We start from the raw sequence: 25,244 nt of genomic DNA on the forward strand, positions 1-25,244 counted from the left end.
AACATGTTGAATTGAGAAATGGTATTACTGAATTCCTGGAATTTCGGGAAAACCGGGATTTTTTCTAGTTCAAAAAACAACTTATACTAATTAAGAGGAATATTTAGACGGTGGAACGGTAGAAGTGGGTTGAAAAATGTGGGAGGAGTAGTTGCCAGGAAAAAGGGTGGAAATAGGGCTTTGGAAAACCAGGAATTCTGGAAAATCCTAGATTTTTTTTGAACTCGGAAAAAGGGTACTTTGAATTTCCAGAATGGTGGAATGTGTTGAAGGTGGAATGGTTTGAATTAGTTGAAAAAATGTGGAAAGGTTGGGAGTTTGAAAAATGTCCCGGAAAACCCGGAATTCTGGGAATATTTGGAATTTGTCAAGGGAAAGCCCGCGATTCTCGAATAGGCTGAACAGTTTGAAGTTGGAACGGTTTGAATCGGGTGAAAAATGTGGAAGGTGGAAGGTGGTGTTGGAATTTTTCAAATCGGTCGAGAAATATTGAAGAAGTAGCATGTTGAATTGAAAAATTATATTATGGAATTCCTAGAATTTGGGGAAAACCGGGAATTTTTCCAGTTAATAAGAAACACATAGTTTTTTGTCCTAATTAAGAGGAATGTTTTGACGGTGGAACGGTTTGAAAAATGTGGGAGGAGTCATCGCCAGAAAAAAGGGTGGAAATAGGGCTTTGGAAAACCAGGAATTCTGGAAAATCCTGGAATTTTTTTTTAACTTAGAAAAAGGGTAGTTTGAATTTCCAGGATAGTGGAATGTGTTGAAGGTGGCATGGTTTCAATTGTTTAAACAAATACAGAAAGGGTGGGAGTTTGAAAAATGGCCAATTCATTTTGAATGGGAAAAATGTCCCGGAAAACCTGGAATTCTGGGAATTATTGGAATTTGTTAAGGGAAAGCCCGCGATTCCCGAATAGGCTGAACAGTTTGAAGTTGGAACGGTTTGAATCGGGTGAAAAATGTGGAAGGTAAAGCGCGCCAAAATCTGGACAAGAAGAAGAAGTTGTTGAATAATAATAATAAACAGATTAATTTTGGTGTAGAAAAGGTATAAGCAAAAATAGACACATATGGTCACTGCTCTGTATTGCATATAAAAGAAGAAAGGAAAAACGGTGCCACCAGCTGGACGTGGTGCCAAACTGGCAAGGACCAAACAGATCCTCCCATCTTCTCCCTCCCTCTTTCCCCTCATAGTGGCGTGCGGGCAGCGTGCTTGTGGAGGAGTCTGCTCTGTACGCACGCAAGAACAGGACTCTCTCTGCCTCTCTCACAAGCAGCCCTGGACAGTTTTCCCTTTCACTTTCAGTTTGGACTTGTTCAAGACACCTTCTCGTGGCTTCCAATAGGATTTGGACCTCCTTCTCCTTCTCTCCAGAGGCTCGGGGAAGACTCGGCAAGTGGTGCCCAGGTCACGGTGCACCATCAAGACATGAACACCATGTAAACATTGGAAGGTCCGACAGAAAAGAAGAAAAAGAAGGGAAAAAAAGGGAGGAAACTATTTGTTATTTTTAGATTTAGACACAAGATGATCCCGCCAACCAACACCCAGGAGGAAAGTGGGGGGAAAGAGGAGGAGCGGGACCAGAATGAGACCCCCAAATCTCCAAGCAACACCGTCAACCAGGAGACCAAGGTAAGGTCAGGGTTCCCAATTAGGTCTAAAATTCTTTAAAAAGGTTTGAAAAGTACCAGGATGTGTAAATAAAGTGCTCTAAAGTGTCTACAATTCTAACAGACACACATACATATTATAAATAGACCTAAAAACATCATGCTTACAGTAATTAACCTTATTGTCAATATACTTAATACAATTTTTATTATTATTATTTATTATTATTATACACATTGTTTATTTGTATTCATTAAATATACATGTGTTTATTTTCTATTTATGTGGTTTATTTTATTTTTTTAATGGAAGCAAAACTATAATTTTTAATAATAACATCTATATTTTATCTTGGCGTAGACTGTTAATTTGCTCATAAATTGAGTTTAAACATTATTGAAAAGTGCTTTATTCTCAACTCTAAGCAGCTTTTTTATTTTTCTGCACAAATAACCAAACTTGCAACTACACTGTCCTAAAAAGAAGTACTTTACTGTAACTTTAAAAAGGTATAATGGCTTCTCTTACAAGTATTGCATTTTTACCATTGATACTTGACAGGAGTGTAATTACTAGCATTTTAGCATAAATGCAAGATCATAATAGGAGACATGAAGTAAAGCTGCATTTGTTTTCTTTTTGAATCCCCCCCTGTAAGAATACTGTGAGGCCCGAACACCCCAAACGGAAGGTGAGGTGCCATGCTTGTGCATGTTGTAGCAGATTATTTCAATACATTGCAACATTTACATGACATTGCTGTACACTAAGTCTGATGGCTTCATCTTTGCAATGCATTCATAAGGGCTTTTATTGATGACTTGTTTGTGAGTCTGCACTTATTGGTTATTCATAACACTTTATTTTGTTTTACATAGCATTTCTTTTAATTCAGTTAATTCATTTACTCATTAGGTTCCCATGCTTTGTATAAAAAGCAGCAGTGTGGTGCATTTTAAGGCTTTTAAAATAATAAGTTTGTAAATAAGATTGTTTTCTTAATAAATTGAATTATTTTTATCATTCATTTTTATTTAATTCAGTAAATATTAGAGTTATGTTGCTTTTATTTCCGTTCATTCATTACATTTGATTTTGTTTTACATTTCTATTTTTTAAATTTATTTATTTAATAAAAGTATTTGATTTTGTCATTAGGCAACAATGCTTTGCATATCAAGCTGCATTTTTTTTGTTTCGTGAAAAGTTAGTGTATGTTATGGCTTTTAAAATAATATTTTGAATTTGTAAACAAGATTATTTTATAATTAAATGCTATTATATTCATTATTAATTTTCATGTGTGTCATCTCGTGAAAAGCTAGTGCTTTTTAAGGTTTTTGAAATATTTTGATTTTGTAAGCAAGATTTTATTATAAAAAGTGATTGTTTTTATTATTGATTTTAATTTGTGTCATTTAGCGAAAATGTAGTGCATTGCAAGGCTTTTACAATAATATTTAGATATTCTGAACAAAATTACTTTATAATAAAATGTAAACATTTGTATGATTATTTTAATTTGTGTCATTTAGTGAAAAGGTAGTGCATTTCAAAGATAGATATTGAAATTTTGTATACAATATTATTTGTTTTAATAAATTACAATGTTTTTGTAAATTATTTAAATTTAAGTATCTAATTTATTTTGATTGTATTTATTTTTAATTACTTTATCATTAAAGGCTTTTTTAGATTATTTGTTGTACATCTACTTTTCTTTAATTTTATGCCTGTGCTCCCCACGCTTTATATGCAGTATGCTGTAGACCTGCATTTGTGTAAATATTGGAAAAAAAAAAGTATGTACTCCTTATGTACACACACTACCTATTTAGGGTTTACATAAAAATGGATGTAAGACCCATTGTGTTTTATCACAAGTGTGTGCAAGTGAGGCAAATTGAGGACAAAATGTGTGCCAAATTGATTACATTTGACCCACACAACTTATTGATCCACACCAAACCAACGCTGTAATGATAAGCGGTCAAAAACAGCAATTATAAGTTCCTTTTGTTGCAAGATAAATATGATGATATATATGAAAATATGAGCACGCGTCTTTTACATGTATGTTTGTGCAGCCTATAGACCATAAAGGCTCGTTAGGAGGTCTCCACTCTTCAATTACTTCAGAAGAGAATCAATTCCCCACACAAGAGTCCTTACAGTGTCATTACAGCAGCGCTGGGATGCTTTATAGCCAGTGCAGGAGGACCAGATTAAATGAGGGGTTGTCAATGTTGGGAATAATGAGATTAAACGACACAGGCAGTGGACCTCACACTGTGTGCCAAATGGTATTGATGTGATGATGCATCTACCAGGTGGGGAACCTTTATCGTTTGACAGACGGATGAGTGAGTGAGTGAATCATGTAAAAACTCAGTACGCATAAGACCAGGGGTGTCGTTTTTAATGAGGGTCACATTGCACTTATGGCTCCCCTCAGAGGGCGGCTACTAATATGAACACATTATTGATCATTATATTTTTTACTAACAGATTGATGGATGACTTGCTTTGAAATCATAAGTCAAGGTGACAAGCAGATATTTGAGCATGTATTTTGGGTAACCCCACAAAATGTATTTGGACACAAACACACAAGAAACATGGCGTGCCACATAAAATGACCACGTTAAATAAAATGGCGGGCCAGATCTGGCCCGGGGCCCTGAGATAAACACCTGTGCGTAGGACAATTAATGAAGCTGATGCATGAGTTCCATATGGACAAAAGTATTACAGCAAGCATAGGCGGCGATCTACATTTCTGCCAGTGGGTGCTCGGACGGGCGGTAAATCTGACGCTATTTTTTTGAGGCTACGTCTACATTGTCTTGCTAAAATAAGCAGGGGCGTCCATGATAACGTTGCTTGGATGGCAACATACCTGTATGTTGCTCCAAAACCTGTATGTACATTACAGCATTAATGGTCCCTTCACAGATGTGTAAGTTACCCATATCTTGGGCACTAATACACCCCCATATCATCACAGATGCTGGCTTTTGAGCTTTGCGCCTACAACAATCCGGATGGTTCTTTTCCTCTTTGTTCTGGAGGACATGACGTCCACAGTTTCTAAAAACAATTTGAAATGTGGACTCGTCAGACCAAAGAACACTTTTACACTTTGCATCAGTCCATCTTAGATGAGCTTGGGCCCAGCGAAGCCGGCGGCGTTTCTGGGTGTTGTTGATAAATGGCTTTCGCTTTGCATAGTAGAGTTTTAACTTGCACTTACAGATGTAGCGACCAACTGTTGTTACTGATAGTGGTTTTCTGAAGTGTTCCTGAGCCCATGTGGTGATATCCTTTACACACTGATGTCGCTTTTTGATGCAGTACCGCCTGAGGAATCGAAGGTCACAGGCATTCAACGTTGGTTTTCAGCCTTGCCACTTACGTGCAGTGATTTCTCCGGATTCTCAGAACCTTTTGATGATATTACGGACCGTAGATGATGAAATCCCTAAATTCCTTGCAATAGCTGGTTGAGAAATGTTGTTCTTAAACAAGTTGCCCACGCATTTGTTGACAAAGTGGTGACCCTCGCCCCCTCCTTATTTGTGAACGACTGAGCATTTCATGGAAGCGGCTTTTATACCCAATCATGGCACCCACCTGTTCCCAATTAGCCTGTTCACCTGTGGGATTTTCCAAATAAGTGTTTGATGAGCATTCCTCAACTTTCTCAGTCTTTTTTGCCACTTGTGCCAGCTTTTTTTAAACACATTGCAGGCATCAAATTCCAAATGAGCCACTATTTGCAAAGAATAACTACGTTTTCCAGTTTGAACGTTAAGTATCTTGTCTTTGCAGTCTATTCAATTGAATATAGGTTGAAAAGGATTTGCAAATCATTGTATTGTGTTTTTATTTACAATTTACACAACGTGCCAACTTAACTGGTTTTGGGTTTTGTATTTATTGTTTGGCGCAGCCAGATCAGAGCAGGAGGGGATAGAAAGAAGAATAAGAAAAAAGGACACACACTGACCATTCTGAAGTACAAACCCCGTTTCCATATGAGTTGGGAAATTGTGTTAGATGTAAATATAAACGGAATACAATGATTTGCAAATCATTTTCAACCCATATTCAGTTGAATATGCTACAAAGACAACATATTTGATGTTCAAACTGATAAACATTTTTTTTTTTGCAAATAATCATTAACTTTAGAAGTTGATGCCAGCAACACGTGACAAAGAAGTTGGGAAAGGTGGCAATAAATACTGATAAAGTTGAGGAATGCTCATCAAACACTTATTTGGAACATCCCACAGGTGAACAGGCTAATTGAGAACAGGTGGGTGCCATGATTGGGTATAAAAGCAGCTTCCATGAAATGCTCAGTCATTCACAAACAAGGATGGGGCGAGGGTCACCACTTTGTCAACAAATGCGTGAGTAAATTGTCGAACAGTTTAAGAATAACAATTCTCAACAAACTATTGCAAGGAATTTAGGGATTTCACCATCTACGGTCCGTAATATCATCAAAAGGTTCAGAGAATCTGGAGAAATCAATGCACGTAAGCGATGATATTACAGACCTTCGATCCCTCAGGCGGTACTGCGTCATTAAGCAACATCAGTGTGTAAAGGATATCACCACATGGACTTAGGAACACTTCAGAAAACCACTATCAGTAACTACAGATGGTAGTTACATCTGTAAGTGCAAGTTAAAACTCTACTGTGCAAAGCGAAAGCCATTTATCAACAACACCCAGAAACGCCGCCGGCTTCGCTGGGCCTGAGCTCATCTAAGATGGACTGATATAAATTGGAAACGTGTTCTGTGGTCTGACGAGTCCACATTTCAAATTGTTTTTGGAAACTGTGGACGTTGTGTGCTCCGGAACAAAGAGGAAAAGAATCACCTGGATTGTTATAGGCGCAAAGTTGAAAAGCCAGCATCTGTGATGGTATGGGGGTGTATTAGTGCCCAAGACATGGGTAACTTACACACCTGTGAAGGCGCCATTAATGCTGAAAGGTACATACAGGTTTTGGAGCAACATATGTTGCCATCCAAGCAACGTCATCATGGACACCCCTGCTTATTTCAGCAAGACAATGCTAAGCCACGTGTTACATCAATGTGGCTTCATTGTAAAGGAGTGTGGGTACTAGAATGGCCTGCCTGTAGTTCAGACCTGTCTCCCATTGAAAATGTGTGGCGCATTATGAAGTCTAAAATACCACAATGGAGACACTGGACTATTTGAACAACTTAAGCTGTACATCAAGCAGGAATGGGAAAGAATTCCACCTGAAAAGTTTCAAAAATTGGCCTCCTCAGTTTCCAAATGTTTACTGAGTGTTGTTAAAAGGAAAGACCATGTAACACAGTGGTAAAAATGCCCCTGTGCCAACTTTTTTGCAATTTGTTGCTGCCATTAAATTGTAAGTTAATAATTATTTGCAAAAAAAAAAAAATAGTTTCTCAATTTGAACATTAAATATCTTGTCTTTGCAGTCTATTAAATTGAATATAAATTGAAAAGGATTTGCAAATCATTGTATTCTGTTTTTATTAATGAATTACACAACCTGCCAACTACACTGGTTTTGGGTTTTATACTTGTCAAAATACAATAGTTTTGATGCAACATACTTTTTATTTTTACCTAAGTATTTTTTTTGAAGAAAAAAACTTTACTTTCACTCTTTTACATTTACTTAAGTAACTTTGGAAAACTTGTACTTGTCAAAGTTCAGTAGATCGAATGCAACATAATTCATTTTTACGTAAGTATTTTTCTGAAGAAAAAACGCTTCTTTTGCTTTGTCACATTAACTTATGTAACTTTTTGGGATAAATTGTACAATCGGCATGACCTTCCGTGCGAAAACAGTCAGATCTTTTTGTAATAAGTATTGCAAAAAAAGCAATTCATGCTCAGAGTTCATCCTTTGATGCTTTTGCTTACATCCTGCATTAACTCAAGCATGACAACGCTTGAGTTTGTGCGACTTTATAGGCTTTGCTGTAGTTAAGTTTGAACTGTATGAGGTGTTCAAGGGCGCAGGACTTTCCAGGCTCTGCTCTAATGGAGTGACTATAGACTTCTTTGGTTTCTTTCAGCTGCAGAAACTCAAGCGCTCCTTGTCCTTCAAGACCAAGAGCATCCGCAGCAAGAGCGCCGACAACTTCTTCCGCAGCAGCGGCGACAACAAGACCGAGCTGCTCTCTGACGTGAGCAGCAGCACGGGCCACCTCTACAACATTGGGATGGCGCCGCCGCACACCACCAGTCTACCCATCCCTCCTGTCCCTCCGGCCATCCCCTGCGCTCCCCCTCCCACGTCACGCTCCCAGACGCGCAACCCTCTGCAGGTGGATTCGGCCGGACACTGCTTCATGGAGCACATCTTCAAGAAGCCCACCTTCTGTGATGTCTGCAACCACATGATCGTAGGTATGCGGCTGATATGTGCGTCTCCTTTCTTAGAATTGTAGACTTATTATAGAACAAATAATAGATAAAAAAAACAAAAACACAACAACATTCAAATAAATGACAACTACTGTATTTTCCGGGCTATAGAGTGCACCAGTATTTAAGCTGCACCCACAACATTTTTTAAAGAATTAAATATTTTCACATATATTAGCCGCACTGGAGATATACAGTCATGGTCAAAAGTTTACATACACTTGTAAAGAACATAATGTCATGGCTGTCTTGAGTTTCCAATCATTTCTACAATTCTTATTTTTTTTTGTGATAGAGTGATTGGAGTACATACTTGTTGGTCACAAAAAAACATTCATGAAGTTTGGTTCTTTTATGAATTTATTATGGGTCTACTGAAAATGTGACCAAACCTGCTGGCTCAAAAGTATACATACAGCAATGTTAATATTTGGTGACAAGTTTCACTGCAATAAGGCGATTTTGGTAGCCATCCACAAGCTTCTGGTTGAATTTTTGACCACTCCTCTTGACAAAGTTGGTGCAGTTCAGCTAAATGTGTTGGTTTTCTGACATGGACTTGTTTCTTCAGCATTGTCCACACGTTTAAGTCAGGACTTTGGGAAGGCTATTCCAAAACCTTCATTCTAGCCAAATTTAACCATTCCTTTACCACTTTTGACGTGTGTTTGGGGTCATTGTCTTGTTAGAACACCCAACTGTACCCAAGACCCAATCTCCGGGCTGATGATTTTAGGTTGTCCTGAAGAATTTGGAGGTAATCCTCCTTTTTCATTGTCCCATTTACTCTCTGTAAAGCACCTGTCCCATTGGCAGCAAAACAGGCCCAGAGTGTAATACTACCACCATCATGCTTGACGGTAGGAATGGTGTTCCTGTGATTAAAGGCCTCACCTTTCTCCTCCAAACATATTGCTGGGTATTGTTCCCAAACAGCTCAATTTTTGTTTCATCTGACATCACATGGACAAAGATAAGACCTTCTGGAGGAAAGTTCTGTGGTCAGATGAAACAAAAATTGAGCTGTTTGGCCACAATACCCAGCAATATGTTTGGAGGAGAAAAGGTGAGGATTTGTAAGAGTTGTAGAAATGATTGGAAACTCAAGACAGCCATGACATTATGTTCTTTACAAGTGTATATAAACTTTTGACCACGACAGTATGTATGATTTTGTTAATGTTTAGTTACATACCGTATTTTTCGGACTAGTCGCAGTTTTTTTCATAGTTTGGCCGGGGGTGCGACTTATACTCAGGAGCGACTTACGCGTGAAATTATTAACACATTACCGTAAAATATCAAATAATATTATTTAGCTCATTCACGTAAGAGACTAGACGTATAAGATTTCATGGGATTCAGCAATTAGAAGTAACATATTGTTTGGTAAACGTATAGCATGTTCTATATGTTATAGTTATTTGAATGACTCTTACCATAATATGTTACGTTAACATACCAGGCACGTTCTCAGTTGGTTATTTATGCGTCATATAACATACACTTATTCAGCCTGTTGTTCACTATTCTTTATTTATTTTAAATTGCCTTTCAAAGGTAGTTGTCAAATCCTACTTTTCATATGTTTTTTTTTCTTTTTTCTCTCCACAATTGTAGGCAGGTGTCATCATCATTAAAAGTGCAGGACTCATAATTGAATCAGTCAAGGTTCTCGTACAAGATGCAGACGGGTTACTTTAAACACCCACTTGCTTCTTGCATCACTACTTTTATCGTATGAAATGTCTCGTCAAATTTGATGCGCCATCCATGTCATAAACAGGCATAGGCGCCGATCTACATTTCTGCCATTGGGTGCTCGGTGTGTGTGTACTAGTGTTGTCTCGATACCAATATTTTGGTACCGGTACCAAAAGTATTTCGGTACTTTTTGGTACTTTTCGGAACTTTTCTAAATAGAGGGGAATACAAAAAATGTCATTATTGGCTTTATTTTTAACAACAATTTTAGGGTACATTAAACATGTTTCTTATCGCAAGTTTGTCCTTAAATAAAATAGTGAACATATTAGACAACTTGTCTTTAATTATTTAGTAAGCAAACAAAGGCTCCTAATTAGTCTGCTGACATATGCAGTAACATATTGTGTCATTTATCATTCTATTATTTTGTCAACATTATGAGGGACAAGTGGTAGAAAATTAATTATTAATCTATTTGTTCATATACTGTTAATATCTATTTATTTTCGGTTTCAACATGTTCTATCTACACTTCTGTTAAAATGCAATAATCATTTATTCTTCTGTTGTTTGATACTTTACATTAGTTTTGGATGATACCACAAATTTGGGTGTCAATCCGATACCGAGTCGTTACAGGATCATACATTGGTCATATTCAAAGTCCTCATGTGTCCAGGGACATATTTCCTGAGTTTATAAACATAATATAAATTAAAAAAAACGTAAGAAGATTTTGTGACGTTAAAAAATATTGATGTAATCATAGTAGTATCGACCAGATACGCTATTGTACTTGGTATCTTTACAATGGATGTTAGGTGTATATTTTGTAGGACTGCGAATCTTTGGGTGTCCCACGATTCGATTCAAAATCTATTCTTGGGGTCACGATTCGATTATAAATCGATTTTTTTGATTCAAAACGATTCTTGATTCAAAAACGATACTTTTCCGATTCAAAACGATTCTCTATTTATTCAAAACATAGGATTTCAGCAGGATCTACCCCAGTCTGCTGACATGCAAGCAGAGTAGTAGATTTTTGTAAAAAGCTTTTATAATTGTAAAGGACAATGTTTTATCAACTGATTGCAAAAATGTAAATTTGTTTTAATTATTAAATGAACCAAAAATATGACTTATTTGATCATTGTGAAAATATTGGACACAGTGTGTTGTCAAGCTTATGAGATGCGATGCAAGTGTAAGCCACTGTGACACTATTGTTCTTTTTTTATTATTTTTTATAAATGTCTAATGATAATGTCAATGAGGGATTTTTAATCACTGCTATGTTGAAATTGTAACTAATATTGATACTGTTGTTGATAATATTCATTTTTGTTTCACTACTTTTGGATTGTTCTTTGTCGCGTTTGTGTCTCCTCTCAATTGCTCCGTTTATTGCAGTTCTAAGTGTTGCTGGGTCGGGTTTGGTTTTGGAATTGGATTGCATTGTTATGGTATTGCTGTGTATTGTTTTGTTGGATTAATTCATTTAGAAAAAAAAAATACAATAACAATAAAAATTATAATTAAAAAAATAAAAATAAATAAAATAAAATCGATTTTTGAAAAATTAGAATCGGTACTGAATCGTACAACGTGAGTATGGCGATTTGAATTCGAATCGATTTTTTCCCACACCCCTAATATTTTGTTTATATTGTAGCGTCCAGTAAGAGTTGGTGCAGCACGGAACTCTGGGAATTTGTTCTGTAGTGTTTATGTTGTGTTGCGGTGCAAATATTCTTCCAAAATGTGTTTGTCGTTGTTGTTTAGTGTGGTTTCACTATATGGCACATGTTTATGACAGTGTTGGTGTTGTTCATACTGCCACCCTTAGTGTGACATGTATGGCTGTAGCGTAGGTATGCCCTTCATTCCTTCGTGGGCAGTCTGTACAAAGTCAAGATGATTGTGTCACTCGTTTGTTAACGGGCACAATAAAGCCCTGGTTAGATTTTGTTGATTATAGACTATTTGATCTGTGACTTTTAATTATGTGAAACGGAGCAAACACGCCACTAAATTAACAACAGGATTGGATTTTTTAAAAATGTTGTAAAAGAATGAAAGTTGCCGTTAATCCCACGTGGGCGCTCGGCATTGTCCGTGGGTGCTCGGGCCCTGAAGCACCCAAGGGATTGGCGCCAGGCACATGCCGTATTTTTCGGAGTATAAGTCGCTCCGTAGTATAAGCCGCACCGGCCGAAAATGCATAATAAAAAAGGGAAAAAACATATATAAGTCGCACTGGAGTATAAGTCGCATTTTTGGGGAAAATTTATTTGATAAAACCCAACACCAAAAATAGACATTTGAAAGGTAATTTAAAATAAATAAAGAATAGTGAACAACAGGCTGAATAAGTGTACGTTATATGACGCATAAATAACCAACTGAGAACGTGCCTGGTATGTTAACATGTCATATATGTATTCATTTATTGTTTTTATTCAGACATTGGTGGAGCTAAGGATAATATTTGAATATTGTTTTTAATATTGTTGTGCAGCACTTTGGAAACATTTTGTTGTTTAAATGTGCTATATAAATAAAGTGGATTGGATTGGATTGGATTAACGTAACATATTATGGTAAGAGTCATTCAAATAACTATAACATATAGAACATGCTATACGTTTACCAAACAATCTGTCACTCCTAATCGCTAAATCCCATGAAATCTTATACGTCTAGTCTCTTACGTGAATTAGCTAAATAATATTATTTGATATTTTACGGAAATGTGTTAATAATTTCACACATAAGTCGCTCCTGAGTATAAGTCGCACCCCCGGCCAAACTATGGAAAAAACTGCGACTTATAGTCCGAAAAATACGGTACTTTCGTTGAGAGTTCGAAATTCCGACTAATAAAGCTTCTGGTGTTTATTAAAGTGAATTGTGTGATTCAGTGGTATATTAAAATACCTGCGCGCGCTGATGTTGTGATATTGATTGCAGCAAGTTGCTAATTAAATCAACACCTACGTGGGTGAAAGGAAGAACGTGTCTGACAGAGGGTTAAATGTAATTCACACTCGGAATAGGAGGACCTTATTTTAACAGCTTTTCGTGCCATAAATATCCTAACTTTGTGTGTTTTTTTTTTTTTTACTTTATTCCAAGAGTGTCAAAACTTTATCCACTGAGGGTCGCACACTGAATCATTAAAGGATGCGGGGTCCATTCTGCTATATTTAACTTTTAAAGCCAATACAATATATTGATTTTTTTTAAAAGAAAAAAACAGCAAACTGCATGTCATCTTTGTTGTATTAGTAGGGGTGTATGATAAATAACGGACGGATGATTATTGTGCCGATATGAGGAATTATGATTTCTGACTAAGAAATCCCTGCGATGAGGTGGCGACTTGTCCAGGGTGTACCCCGCCTTCCACCCGATTGTAGCTGAGATAGGCTCCAGCGCCCCCCGCGACCCCGAAGGGAATACGCAGTAGAAAATGGATGGATGGATGGATGGACTAAGAAATCCGACAACATTAAAATAACCCATTAGAAAAAAAAATGCTCCAATGAGGCGAGAGTGAGTACCCTGTACTGGAAAGGGTTGACCATATGGGAATTACTCAGCTCACAATTTTTCACCTTTTTCCATTTTTTTTATTTGACTCTTGGCATTCAGGAGTACAAATGCAGTAGATGTAGTACTGAGCAGTAGATGATGAGTGGATAAACAGTTGAAAGAGCAGGTGGAAATAGCAGGTAATAACCAAAACAATGTCAAATGTACAGTTTCAGGTATCAAATAAACACTGGATGCATTTAAAACGAGTTACTTATTCTCCCACTCACCACAGTATTTAACAGTGGCAGAATAAACATCACATAAAATGACAATTACCAAGCACAGCACCAATATAAATATCAAACTACACATAACTGCATCTGAGTATAAATTAATATATGTATGCAATGAGTAGACCATAAATGAATCCATAAATTATCACTATATTAACATTAATACACATCACCAACATCAACGTACCAATATCAATAGATCAATACTAATAATATACAATCTGCACTCATGATGTTTAGGTTTAGGTTTCAGTTGTACAAATGTATTCACACATCTCATACAAACAAACGCGTGCTATCCGATCAATTAACCAGACCGTTGACAAGTTTGTACAAACACTATAGAGTTTTGCCATAATTCAACTACATTCTCTACTGAACGCTAGTGTTACCATATCTGAGTTATTGTGCAGAAATATGGGGAAATAACTACAAAAGTACACTTCATTCATTAACGGTGTTACAACAAAGATCAGTTAGAATAATACATAATGTTGGATATAGAGAACATACAAACCCTTTATTTATTGAATCAAAATTCCACGACATGGTGAATTTGCAAACAACTAAAATTATACACAAAGCAAACGATAATCTGCTACCCAAGAATATACAACACTTCTTCTCAACAAAAGAGGAGAAATATAATTTTAGAGAAAAATTTAATTTAAAACATTTGTACGCACGTACAACACTTAAGACCTTCAGTATATCTGTATGTGGAATTAAATTATGGAATGGATTACGCAAAGAAATCAAACAATGTACTAATATGATCCACTTCAAGAAACTCTTCAAACTTTAAGTGTTTACAAAGTACAAAGAAGAAGAACCATAATAAACATTCTGAATTTATTTCATCCATCCATTCATTTTCAAGATAATCTTACTCATCTCACCATATGAAATGTAACTTACTTCACCAATTATTGTTTATTTATTTTCATTCTTATTATTTATGGAGTATATTGTGAATACATTGAGAACAGGAAGTGAACAAAAGTTTTAGCAACTGTTATGTAAAAGAAAAGGGTTAGGATTAAATAAACTCGGCTTCTTCCTACTCCTTTTCGAACATGTTGAAAAGAGAAACTGGAAATTGTGATGTATCATGTTGTATATTTGCATGTTCCAAATAAACTCAAACTCAAACTCAAACTCATAATGCTCATGGTATCAGGAAGTCACTCGCCAGCTGATTTAAAATCCACTCTTAAACAACATACACTTAACCCAGAGGTGTCCAAACTATTTCCATTGAGGGCCGCACGCTGAAAAATTAAAGCATGCGGGGGCCATTTTGATATTTTTCATTTTCAAAACCAATACAATATATAGATTTTTTTTTTTTTAAACTTTTGGGCTCCCCTAAAGTTTGGTCCCAGGGACATGGAAGGGTCTCAGTCATTAAAATGTTAAATCAGTCATATGTATATATATATATATATGTATATATATATATATTTTTTTTTTCAATACTTAAATCTCCAGATCACCTTTAGGTATATCTGTCGATATAAAGTTATTTATTTTATTTTTTTGTCAAAGCCTATTTTTTGGTAAAACACAAAATACCCAATCTTTTAATATAAAATAATCAATATAACATTGATTTTGATTTATTATTATTTGACTTTTAGAGCACCAGTTCCATTGGCAGCAAAACAGGCCCAGAGCATAATACTACCACCACCATGGTTGACGGTAGGTGTGGTGTTCCTGGGATTAAAGGCCTCACCATTTCTCCTCCAAACATATTGCTGGGTATTGTCGCCAAACAGCTAAATTTGTGTTTCATCTGACATCACATGGACAAAGATAAGACCTTCTAGAGGAAAGTTCTGTGGTCAGATGAAACAAAAATGTAGTTGTTTGGCCACAATACCCAGCAATATGTTTGGAGGAACAAAGGTGAGGCCTTTAATCCCAGGAACTCCATGCCTTTCATGGTGGTGGTAGTATTATGCTCTGGGCCTGTTTTGCTGCCAATGGAACTGGTGCTTTAAATGGGACAATGAAAAGGGAGGATTACCTCCAAATTCTTCAGGACAACCTAAAATCATCAGCCTGGACGTTGGGTCTTGGGCGCAGTTGGGTCTTCCAACAGGACAATGACCCCAAACACACGTCAAAAGTGGTAAAGCATTACAAAAAAAATGCATATATTATTGTATTTGTTTTGATCATGAAAAACATCAAAATGGTCCCCTCTTGCTTTAATTGTGGAAAAAGTTTGGACACCACTGCTCTAATAGGACGAAAGGTAACTATGTCCTGCAATGATGTCCTTTTTAGTAGGGAATAAATGGGTGGTGGAAAGTAATTAGTCTGTAAAACCGTCGAGATCTGCGAAGGTCAGAGTGTACATAAATAGAGGAGGCGGTGGAAGAGTTATTGAGTAGGGGGGGCGTCGATCGAAATTATGGATCGATTTGTCGTCGTTGGAAGAGGAGATGAACAGAGGCTTGCTAAGAGAGTTGTCCAAGAAGATTCCAGAAAGAGCAACAACCTTACAGATGTGACCGTGTCACTGTTGGGTGGTAAAAGGCAGTGGTCCACAACCACCATGCCACAGCCCGGTACCGGTCCGCGGACCGATTGGTACCGGGCCACACAAGAAATAAAAAAAAAAATTAAAAAAAATAAAATAAAATATATATATATATATATATATATTTTTTTTTAAAATTAAATCAATATAAAAAACACAATATATACATTATATATCAATATAGATCAATACAGTCTGCAGGGATACAGTCCATAAGCACACATGATTGTATTTCTTTATGAAAAAAATAAAATAAAAGAAAAAAGAAAAATCCCCCGGGTCCGTGGGACAAATTTTCAAGCGTTGACCGGTCCGCAGCTACAAAAAGGTTGGGGACCACTGGTATAAGGCACCTACGCACACGCACACACACACTCTCTCATGTCAGAATCCCCCGCACCAACGCCCAACTGTCACTCTGTGAGTGAGTCAGACCAAACAAGCCGATGAACAGCAGCTTGACAAAGACATTTTGTGTGTGTGTGTGTGTGTGTTTGTTTGGGTGTGTTTCCTGCATGTGGGTGTGCACGCACGTAGTGGGACAGAACAAGACATGAAACACGGTTAACTTAACTAGAATGACACTCACTATAGCAGGGGTGCCCATTACGTCCATCGTAGAGGGTGTGTCAGTCCATCGCCAGCTAAACATGAAAAAAATAGACCTAAAAATAAGCGATCATCCATCTTCACCAAGACGTCACTTTCGTCACTTGATTGACATTCACGGCGCCCGAGGGTCTTGTGAGATGACCCTGGCTGCTGCGAGATCATTATTAAGAAAAAATGACCGACAGGAAGGCGAGAAACACTTTTTTTTTCAACAGACTCTCGCGTCATACCTGCCGTCAAAATTCTAAAGACCGACTGCACAGTTTCTGTTTTCACAATAAAAGCGTTGCTTCATCCTGCCTGCGCTAACAAAATAAGAGTCTCAGAAAGCTAGCGCGTACAAGCCAGCAAGCTACGGAGTTTGCTGCCAATGTGTTTCTTGTAAAGTGTATAAAAACGAGTATGGACAAATAAAATGCCAAGAAGCAACCACTTTCATGTGGTATTGGACAGAAAGGAGAACTTTTATTCTCCTCCATTTGAAAATATGGATGTTATCAGCACTACTGTCTGGTTCCAATCAATGCAAGTCATCAGAATCAGGTAATACACCAACTTATATTATTGTCTTCTTGGAAGAAAGGAATCTATATGTGTTAAACATGCTTGTATTATCATTCAACACCTTTAACTCGTTAACAAAATCGTCTCTTTCATAAATAAATAAATATAAATTATATATATGAATGAGGTAGATCCCCTAGACTTGGTCATTTGAAAAGTAGCTCGCCTGCAGTAAGAGTGTGGGCACACCTGCACTAGATTATAACAAGGTTTAACTGCAAACAAAAAGCAATTAAATAAATTACAAAGCGCTGTATTTGCTGGTTCTGCAACCAGCAGTCTGTGCTCTGACAAAAACAAGGCAGTAACTTAATACTGTCTAACATAATTGTTAGCTTTTTTTCTGACACTTCTGTGTCTCATTGGCAAGTACTGTATTGTAGTGTATAGTGGACTTTGCATGTACAAACGTATTACGAATTAGAATGCATAAAAAATTAAAGACATACGTGTTTTTGTCTTAAAATAGGATTCCCCCCCCCCCCTTTTAAGTTACCCAATATCCCTCTGAGAACCAGCATCCTTGAAGTGTATATTGTTTTTTTTGTCTATTTCTTCTTTAGTTACACATTTCAGGGAAAAAAACAACTCTGTAATGCAAAACATAATTGTCCACCGCAGAGGACGCTGGCTTTCAGCCGGCTCTCGGTTCCTATAAATAACCACTTTTAATGTGCCGTTCCTCGCGAGCAAGGGGGTCAGTCTGTTGCACAGCTCTGTCAGATTCCGCATTGATTGGTCAGTAAGCACATGCTGTGGCCCCGCCCACACTCTGTCCATGGGAAAATGTGCAAATGGAGCCATCGATCACTGGCGTCTGTTAACTACAACAAGCGTGGGCAATCTTTTTCTATCATTAGCCAGTTCAGTTCTTAGTAAACTCCTCCAAGGGTCATACTAAAATTAATTCTAAAAAAAACTTTTTTAGGGGTTGAACTGTTGGAAGTTTTATTTTTGAAGATTTTTTGTCTTTATATTTGCTTGTCAGCCGGATTAAACCCTTGACAAAAAAAAGCAGAGGTCATAAAATATGATACCCAGCAAAACACCCGATCCTTGAAAGTGACATTAAACCCAAGTAGACGCTGTGTGCTAGATGTTGCCTTCTATTTGTACTGGGAAGTCGGAATTTCTGAGTTCCTAGACACAATTTCAACTGGAACGCCCCTCGGGAAAGTCGGAGCATTCTCACCACCCCCGAGTTTGCTTCAAAGAAAGCTGCTCTGGATGTAAACAATGATGTCCGCATCTATAATCTCCGTTATTAGCACTGCTGATTAGTTTTTGTCGCTCGAAATCAGCCTTATACAATGTATTGTTGGACGTTTATATATGGTAACGACACTCTGGTGTAAACTACATTTATTTTAATGTAGTATACGCTGAACATCACTAGCAATAGCATCTGTAATTCCTCTTCATCCATCGTGTAGGACGGTTGCAAAAAGAGTGCATATTTCGCCATAAGTTGTTTATATTCAGACAAGGCAAGCGCAAAAATAGTATTTGTGGATGTGTGTGACGGTGCAGCGGGAGAAAAAGACGGCAGTAAGACAGTGACGGTAATTATATGCGAGTGGTTACCAGCGGGTGTTGAAGGTGCGTGTTGAGATCGAGGCGGAAGTCCAAAGGGGGCAAGGCAGGCTTGGAAGTCAAAAGACAGGCGGAAGGTCAAGGACTGGAGCGAGGCATCGTGGTCAGTGGGCAGGCGTGAGGTCGAAGTCCAGAGAGGCAAGAGGAAGTCCAGAGGGAATCCAGGGAGACGAGACACACAGCTCGACAACGAGGAAGGGCGACGGGAAGCTGGAGAACGACACAACATGAGACACACTGAACAGGACGGGGAATGCTGGAGATGTATTTGCTCACTGTACATGTACGAGTAGCTACGTTCTGGCACGGGATCTCAGGAAGCGCTGGCTTATGAAGGCAGTTCTCTCATCAAGGGCAGGTGTGTTAAATGCAGATTACTTACAGCCCCGCGGAGGCGCGACCGCAGCCGAGGGGGAACAAAAATTAAAACAAAAATTGAGCTGTTTGGCCACAATACCCAACAATATGTTTGGAGGAGAAAAGGTGAGGCCTTTAATCACAGGAACACAATTCCTACCGTCAAGAATGGAGTCGGTAGTATTATGCTCTGGGCTTGTTTTGCTGCCAATGGAACTGGTGCTTTACAGAGAGTAAATGGGACAATGACAAAGGAGGATTACCTCCAAATTTTTCAGGACACCCTAAAATCATCAGCCCGGAGGTTGCGTCTTGGGTGCAGTTGGGTGTTCCAACAGGACAATGACCCCAAACACACGTCAAAAGTGGTAAAGGAATGGCTAAATCAGGCTAGAATTAAGGTTTTAGAATGGCCTTCCCAAAGTCCTGACTTAAACGTGTGGACAATGCTGAAGAAAACAAGTCCATGTCAGAAAACCAACAAATTTAGCTGAACTGCACCAATGTTGTCAAGAGAAGTGGTCAAACATTCAAGCAGAAGCTTGCCAGAAGCTTGTGGATGGCTACCAAAAGCGCTTTATTGCAGTGAAACTTGCCAAGGGACATGTAACCAAATATTAACATTGCTGTATATATACTTTTGACACAGCAGATTTGGTCACATTTTCAGTAGACCCATAATAAATTCATAAAAGAACCAAATGAATGTTTTTTGTAACCAACAAGTATGTGCTCCAATCACTCTATCACAATAAAATAAGAGTTGTAGAAAGTATTGGAAACTCAAGACAGCCATGACATTATGTTCTTTACAAGTGTATGTAAACCTTTGATCACGACTGTATATATATTATCAAGGCAGCACGGTGGCACATAGGTTAGTGCGTGTGCCTCACAATAAAAAGGTCTTTGGTTCACTACTCGGGGTCTTTCTGTGTGGAGCTTGCATGTTCTCCCCGTGACTGCGTGGGTTCCCTCCTTCCTTCCTCCCACCTCCAAAAACATGTACCTGGGAATAGGTTGATTGGCAACACTAAATTGGCCCTAGTGTGTGAATGTGAGTGTGAATGTTGTCTATCTGTGTTGGCCATATGATGAGGTGGCGACTTGTTCTGGGTGTACACCGCCTTCCGCTCGAATGCAGCTGGGATAGGATCCAGCACCCCCGCGACCCCGAGAGGGACAAGTGGTAGAAAATGAATGGATGGATGGATGGATATATTATCAAACAGACCTATGAATAAATGTAATGTGTTATGTGACTTACAGTCAAATGTGCCTAAACCCTTATTTGAAGTTTTTGTGTGACAGGTACCACAGCCAAGCACGTCGTGTTCCTGGCGGGCAACACGGCGAAACACGGCCTACGTTGCAAAGCCTGCAAGATGAGCCTCCATCATAAATGTGAAAATGGCGTGGGTCAGCAGCGCTGCATGGGCAAACTGGTGAGCACCTCTCTCGTGCGTAGCTAATATCACCTCGTCTAAGTCAGTGTTTTTCAACCACTTCACCTAATTGGTCCAAAAAATATTTTTTGCAAATCAATAATTATAATCTGCAAATAATGTGCCGTTGTCTAGTGTCCGTGCTGTATAGAGCTTGGCAGGTTAACCATGTAATACTCCATGTCAGTAGGTGGCAGCAGGTAGTTCATTGCTTTGTAGAAGTCGGAACGCGTCGAGGATGGTTTGTCATGACCCCAATATGCAGAGCACAGCGGGAGATGGCGTGCAGGTAAAATGGTATGCAATGATTAAACCAAAAATGAACAAAAGGGAAATGAAAAGGCACAGAAGCATAGGGATGGCTATGCAAAACGAAAGCAAAACTGAACTTGCTACAAGGTAAACAAAAAAAGAATGCTGGACGACAGCAAAGACTTACAGCGTGTGTAGCAGAGATGGCGTCCACAAAGTACATCCGTACATGACATGACAATCAACAATGTCCCCACAAAGGAGGATAGCGTACGCACAACTTAAATATTCTCGATTGCTAATACAAAGCAGGTTAGGCAATAGCACTCAAAGGAAGGCGTGAAGCTGCTACAGGAAAACAAACAACAAAACAGGAAGGAAGTGTCACCAAAATAACAGCGCAAGACAGGAAATAAAGGAACTAAAGCACCACACACAGGAAAACAACAACGACTCAAAATAAGGCACAACAACCTGGTGGAGTTTCATTTTTTTTAACCTTTTCTGCTGGTGGTGTGCCTCCGTATTGTCTTTATTTAAAAAATGTGCCTGGGCTCAAAAAAGGTTGAAAAACACTGGTCTAAGTCACGTCGTTCCTCTGTAGGCAACAAACTAGGAATGTACCGATCGATCGACCTCCAGTCAGTATCAGACGATTTTCATGAAAAAGTACAAGATGGCCATTGCAGATTAAATAAATGTGTTATACTAGTATAGCGCTTTTCTACCTTCAAAGTACTCAAAGCGCTTTGACACTATTTCCACATTCACACACTGATGAGGGGAGCTGCCATGCAAGGCCCTAACCATGACCCATCAGGAGCAAGGGTGAAGTGTCTTGCTCAAGGACACAACGGACGTGACGAAGTTGGTAGAAGGTGGGGATCGAACCAGGAACCCTCAGGTTGCTGGCGCGGCCACTCTCCCAACCGCGCCACGCCGTCCCCAATTAATGTCTTTTAATGCCGATCACAAACGCCGATCTTCTCTGCTAATATTGTATTCATAATTAGTCCCCCTGCTGCCAAGCTTGGAGCTAATTGTGTATCTCCATACACAGTGTAGAGCCACTCCCCTACTGTATGTTAAGAAAAATCACTTCCATTACGGAAAATATACTGCATTTATTAGTATCTTACAAAATAAAATTTAAAAAAACCTTATCAATTTGTCATAATAGGTAGAAGTTTTGAGGAAAAAAAATTAATTATTCCATTTTGGAATAAGGCTGTAAAAATGTGGAAAAAGTCAAGCACTGTGAATACTTTCCGGATGCATTGCATCTTAAGTTACTTACGTCTCATTATCAAGTATTAGGACAAGGCTAAAAAACAGACAGAAATAACTAATCGAGCTTGAAACGACAGAAGATATCAGTTCAGTTCAGTTTCAGTTTATTTCGAACATGCATACAATACAATGTAATACATCACATATTTCCAGTTGTTTGATTACAGCACGTCCGAAAAGGAGTAGGAAGAAGCTGAGCTTATTTAATCCTACCCCTTTTCATACCATTGCAATTTTATCCTATTTCCTTGTTCTCTGTAACATAACATTGAACAAATAAATAATAAACAAATAATATACCATAGTAAGTAAACAAATATTAAATACATAAATTACCTTTGTCTCAATAAAAAACAAACAAACAAACAAACAAAATAAAACAAACCCCCCCAAAAAAAAAAAAAAAAAAAAAAGGTTCAGGATATTCATCATAAATCTTGTTCTGTGTACTTTGTGAACACCTGTAGTTTGAACAGTCTCTTAAACGGAATCGTATTGGTGCTTTGTTTCATTTATTTGGTTATCCATTCCATAATTTAATTCCACGTACTGATATGCTAAAGGTCTTAAGTGTTGTATGAGCATACAAATGCATAGTAAAGCTTAAGAAGTGTAGATAGAAACACGTCACAGTAAACAGCTGTTAACATGACATTAATAGGTATATTTATAACAGTCTCGAGAGAGAATAATTTACTGTTGGTGTGTCAGTCAATTTCTATTTTCTGAAAATATTTTTTTGTTGTTTTTGTTAATTCAGTTACTCATTTCCTGAAAACAAGCACTTTGAGGGCAAAAAGAAAATGATTTAGATGAGTCTTAGATAGTAGTTTTTACTTTTGTTTAAACGTTGGGTACAATTGACTTTGTTTTGCTCAAACAATTATTTGTAATTTTAGTTTAAGTAATTTGGGGCCGTATAGCTCGGTTGGTAGAGCGGCCGTGCCAGCAACTTGAGGGTTGCAGGTTCGATCCCCGCTTCCGCCATCTTAGTCACTGCCGTTGTGTCCTTGGGCAAGACACTTTACCCACCTGCTCCCAGTGCCACCCACACTGGTTTAAATGTAACTTAGATATTGGGTTTCACAATGTAAAGCGCTTTGAGTCACTTGAGAAAAAGCGCTATATAAATGTAATTCACTTCACTAATAAAAGAGAAGGAACTAGTTTAAATATTTTGTTGACATTGTTCAACTGTAAATAGCGATCATCATAAATAAATTGAAAAACGTACAGTTAATACATGTGATCTGTGTCGACTGATCTCGCTCATGGTTCCGTATCGGAATCGTCAGCATAAATCCTTGTTCGGAACATGCCTCCAGCAAAGTCATTGAGACCGAATCAATAGCCTCAATCGTATTGGCCCTGCGATGAGGTGACGACTTGTCCAGGGTGTACCCTACGTTCCGCCCGAATGCAGCTGGGATAGGCGCCAAAAATCTATGAATAGTTGTTTCGAGCCCCAAATAATCCATGGAATGAAGATTGTTCATGTGATTATTTGCCACCAGAATGTGCTTATTCAGACATCACACTGTATGTTTGAGTGTGTCAGTACATCTGTGACTATCAATCCACCCGTCATCCTGCGCCTCCTACTCATCATCATTGTGGTTATATCATTCCCCTGCCAGTCAGCCGGCTCACTAATTGCCACACAGCACGCCACTAAAAAAAAAAAAAAAAAAGCAAAAAAAGGAAACACTGACCTCTGCCTTAGCCAGCCGTCACCTTGAGCCTATGACGGCTGCAGGATCAATACTATTGCAGCTTTGTTACACTCATGTGACTGTGACACGCCAGCAAATACGTTGGCCACATCCAACAGGGTCATTTACCATTTTTATAATGCCGATTTGATTTAAAAAAAAGGAATATTTACACTGAGTAGTATTATTTCTATTTAAAATGAGAAAAAAAACTACTACCTGCTCAGTTGCCTTGTGGTTAGAGTGTCCACCCTGAGATCGGTAGGTCGTGAGTTCAAACCCCGGCCGAGTCATACCAAAGACTATAAAAATGGGACCCATTACCTCCCTGCTTGGCACTCAGCATCAAGGGTTAAAATTGGGGGTTAAATCACCAAAAATTATTCCCGGGCGCGTCCACCGCTGCTGCTCACTGCTCCCCTCACCTCCCAGGGGGTGAACAGGGGGATGGGTCAAATGCAGAGGACACATTTGACCACACCTAGTGTGTGTGTGACAATCATTGGTACTTTAACTTTATACGACTACTACTACTACTACTACAGTATGTAGGATGAGACTTTGGAATGTTCCTGGAACCTTGACAAACCTCACTGTTTATCTAACCTACTTTTTTGCACATAAACCAAAACAGGAAATACTACAATAAGAGATGCCAGACAACCACGTACCACAGCCATTTCATTAGATACTGTACACAGTTCAATCCAAAAACGCAGGGCAAAACTGCCTAATTTTAGTTGACACTTGTAACGCTTTAATGTTCAAATATGTTTGTTCTGATGGCAATATTTAGCAATTGTTTAGCCTTTTGTTTAATAAGATAAAAGCAATGTTAGCTACAATTTTTGGTATGTTAAAGTGCAGTTTCACACCAATGCAAACTACAGCAATGAACTTATGGTGAAAATAATAATACGGTAAGAAAGAGCTGACCTTAGTTTTCGATCAGGGGTGTCAAACTCATTTTAGCTCAGGGGCCGCATGGAGGAAAATCTGTGCACACGCGGGCTGGACTATTAAAAATCATGGCATTAAAACTAAAAAAATAAAGACAACTTCAGATTGTTTTCTTTGTCTTACTTTGGCCAAAAATAGATCAAACACATTCTGAAAATATTACAATAAAAATATAGAAAAAAATGCCGGCAGCGGTAAAGTTTAAATCCATGAAGGAAAGAAGAAAGTGAATGGATGTTTATAATTGAATACATTTAAATATGCATAAAAATACGTTTTCTTTTGT

The 25,244-nt window shown here is 38.1% G+C and overlaps 1 protein-coding gene across 2 annotated transcripts in view; it reads left to right on the plus strand.

The window, feature by feature from the left end:
* The first annotated feature begins 1,262 nt into the window (after positions 1 to 1,262).
* stac (SH3 and cysteine rich domain) overlaps positions 1,263 to 25,244 on the plus strand; it is a 71,138-nt gene continuing 47,156 nt past the window's right edge. Inside the window, exons 1-4 of one of the 2 annotated variants that reach the window (XM_061968300.2) lie at positions 1,263 to 1,645; positions 2,283 to 2,315; positions 7,731 to 8,064; positions 20,611 to 20,744. In XM_061968300.2, the coding sequence (XP_061824284.1) occupies positions 1,538 to 1,645; positions 2,283 to 2,315; positions 7,731 to 8,064; positions 20,611 to 20,744 (609 nt within the window). In that variant the 5' untranslated portion in view covers positions 1,263 to 1,537. The remainder of the gene's footprint in view (positions 1,646 to 2,282; positions 2,316 to 7,730; positions 8,065 to 20,610; positions 20,745 to 25,244) is intronic. The other variant, XM_061968301.2, reaches the window with a different exon arrangement.

The sequence above is a fragment of the Nerophis lumbriciformis genome, linkage group LG08, assembly GCF_033978685.3.
Source record: "Nerophis lumbriciformis linkage group LG08, RoL_Nlum_v2.1, whole genome shotgun sequence".
NCBI lineage: Eukaryota > Metazoa > Chordata > Actinopteri > Syngnathiformes > Syngnathidae > Nerophis > Nerophis lumbriciformis.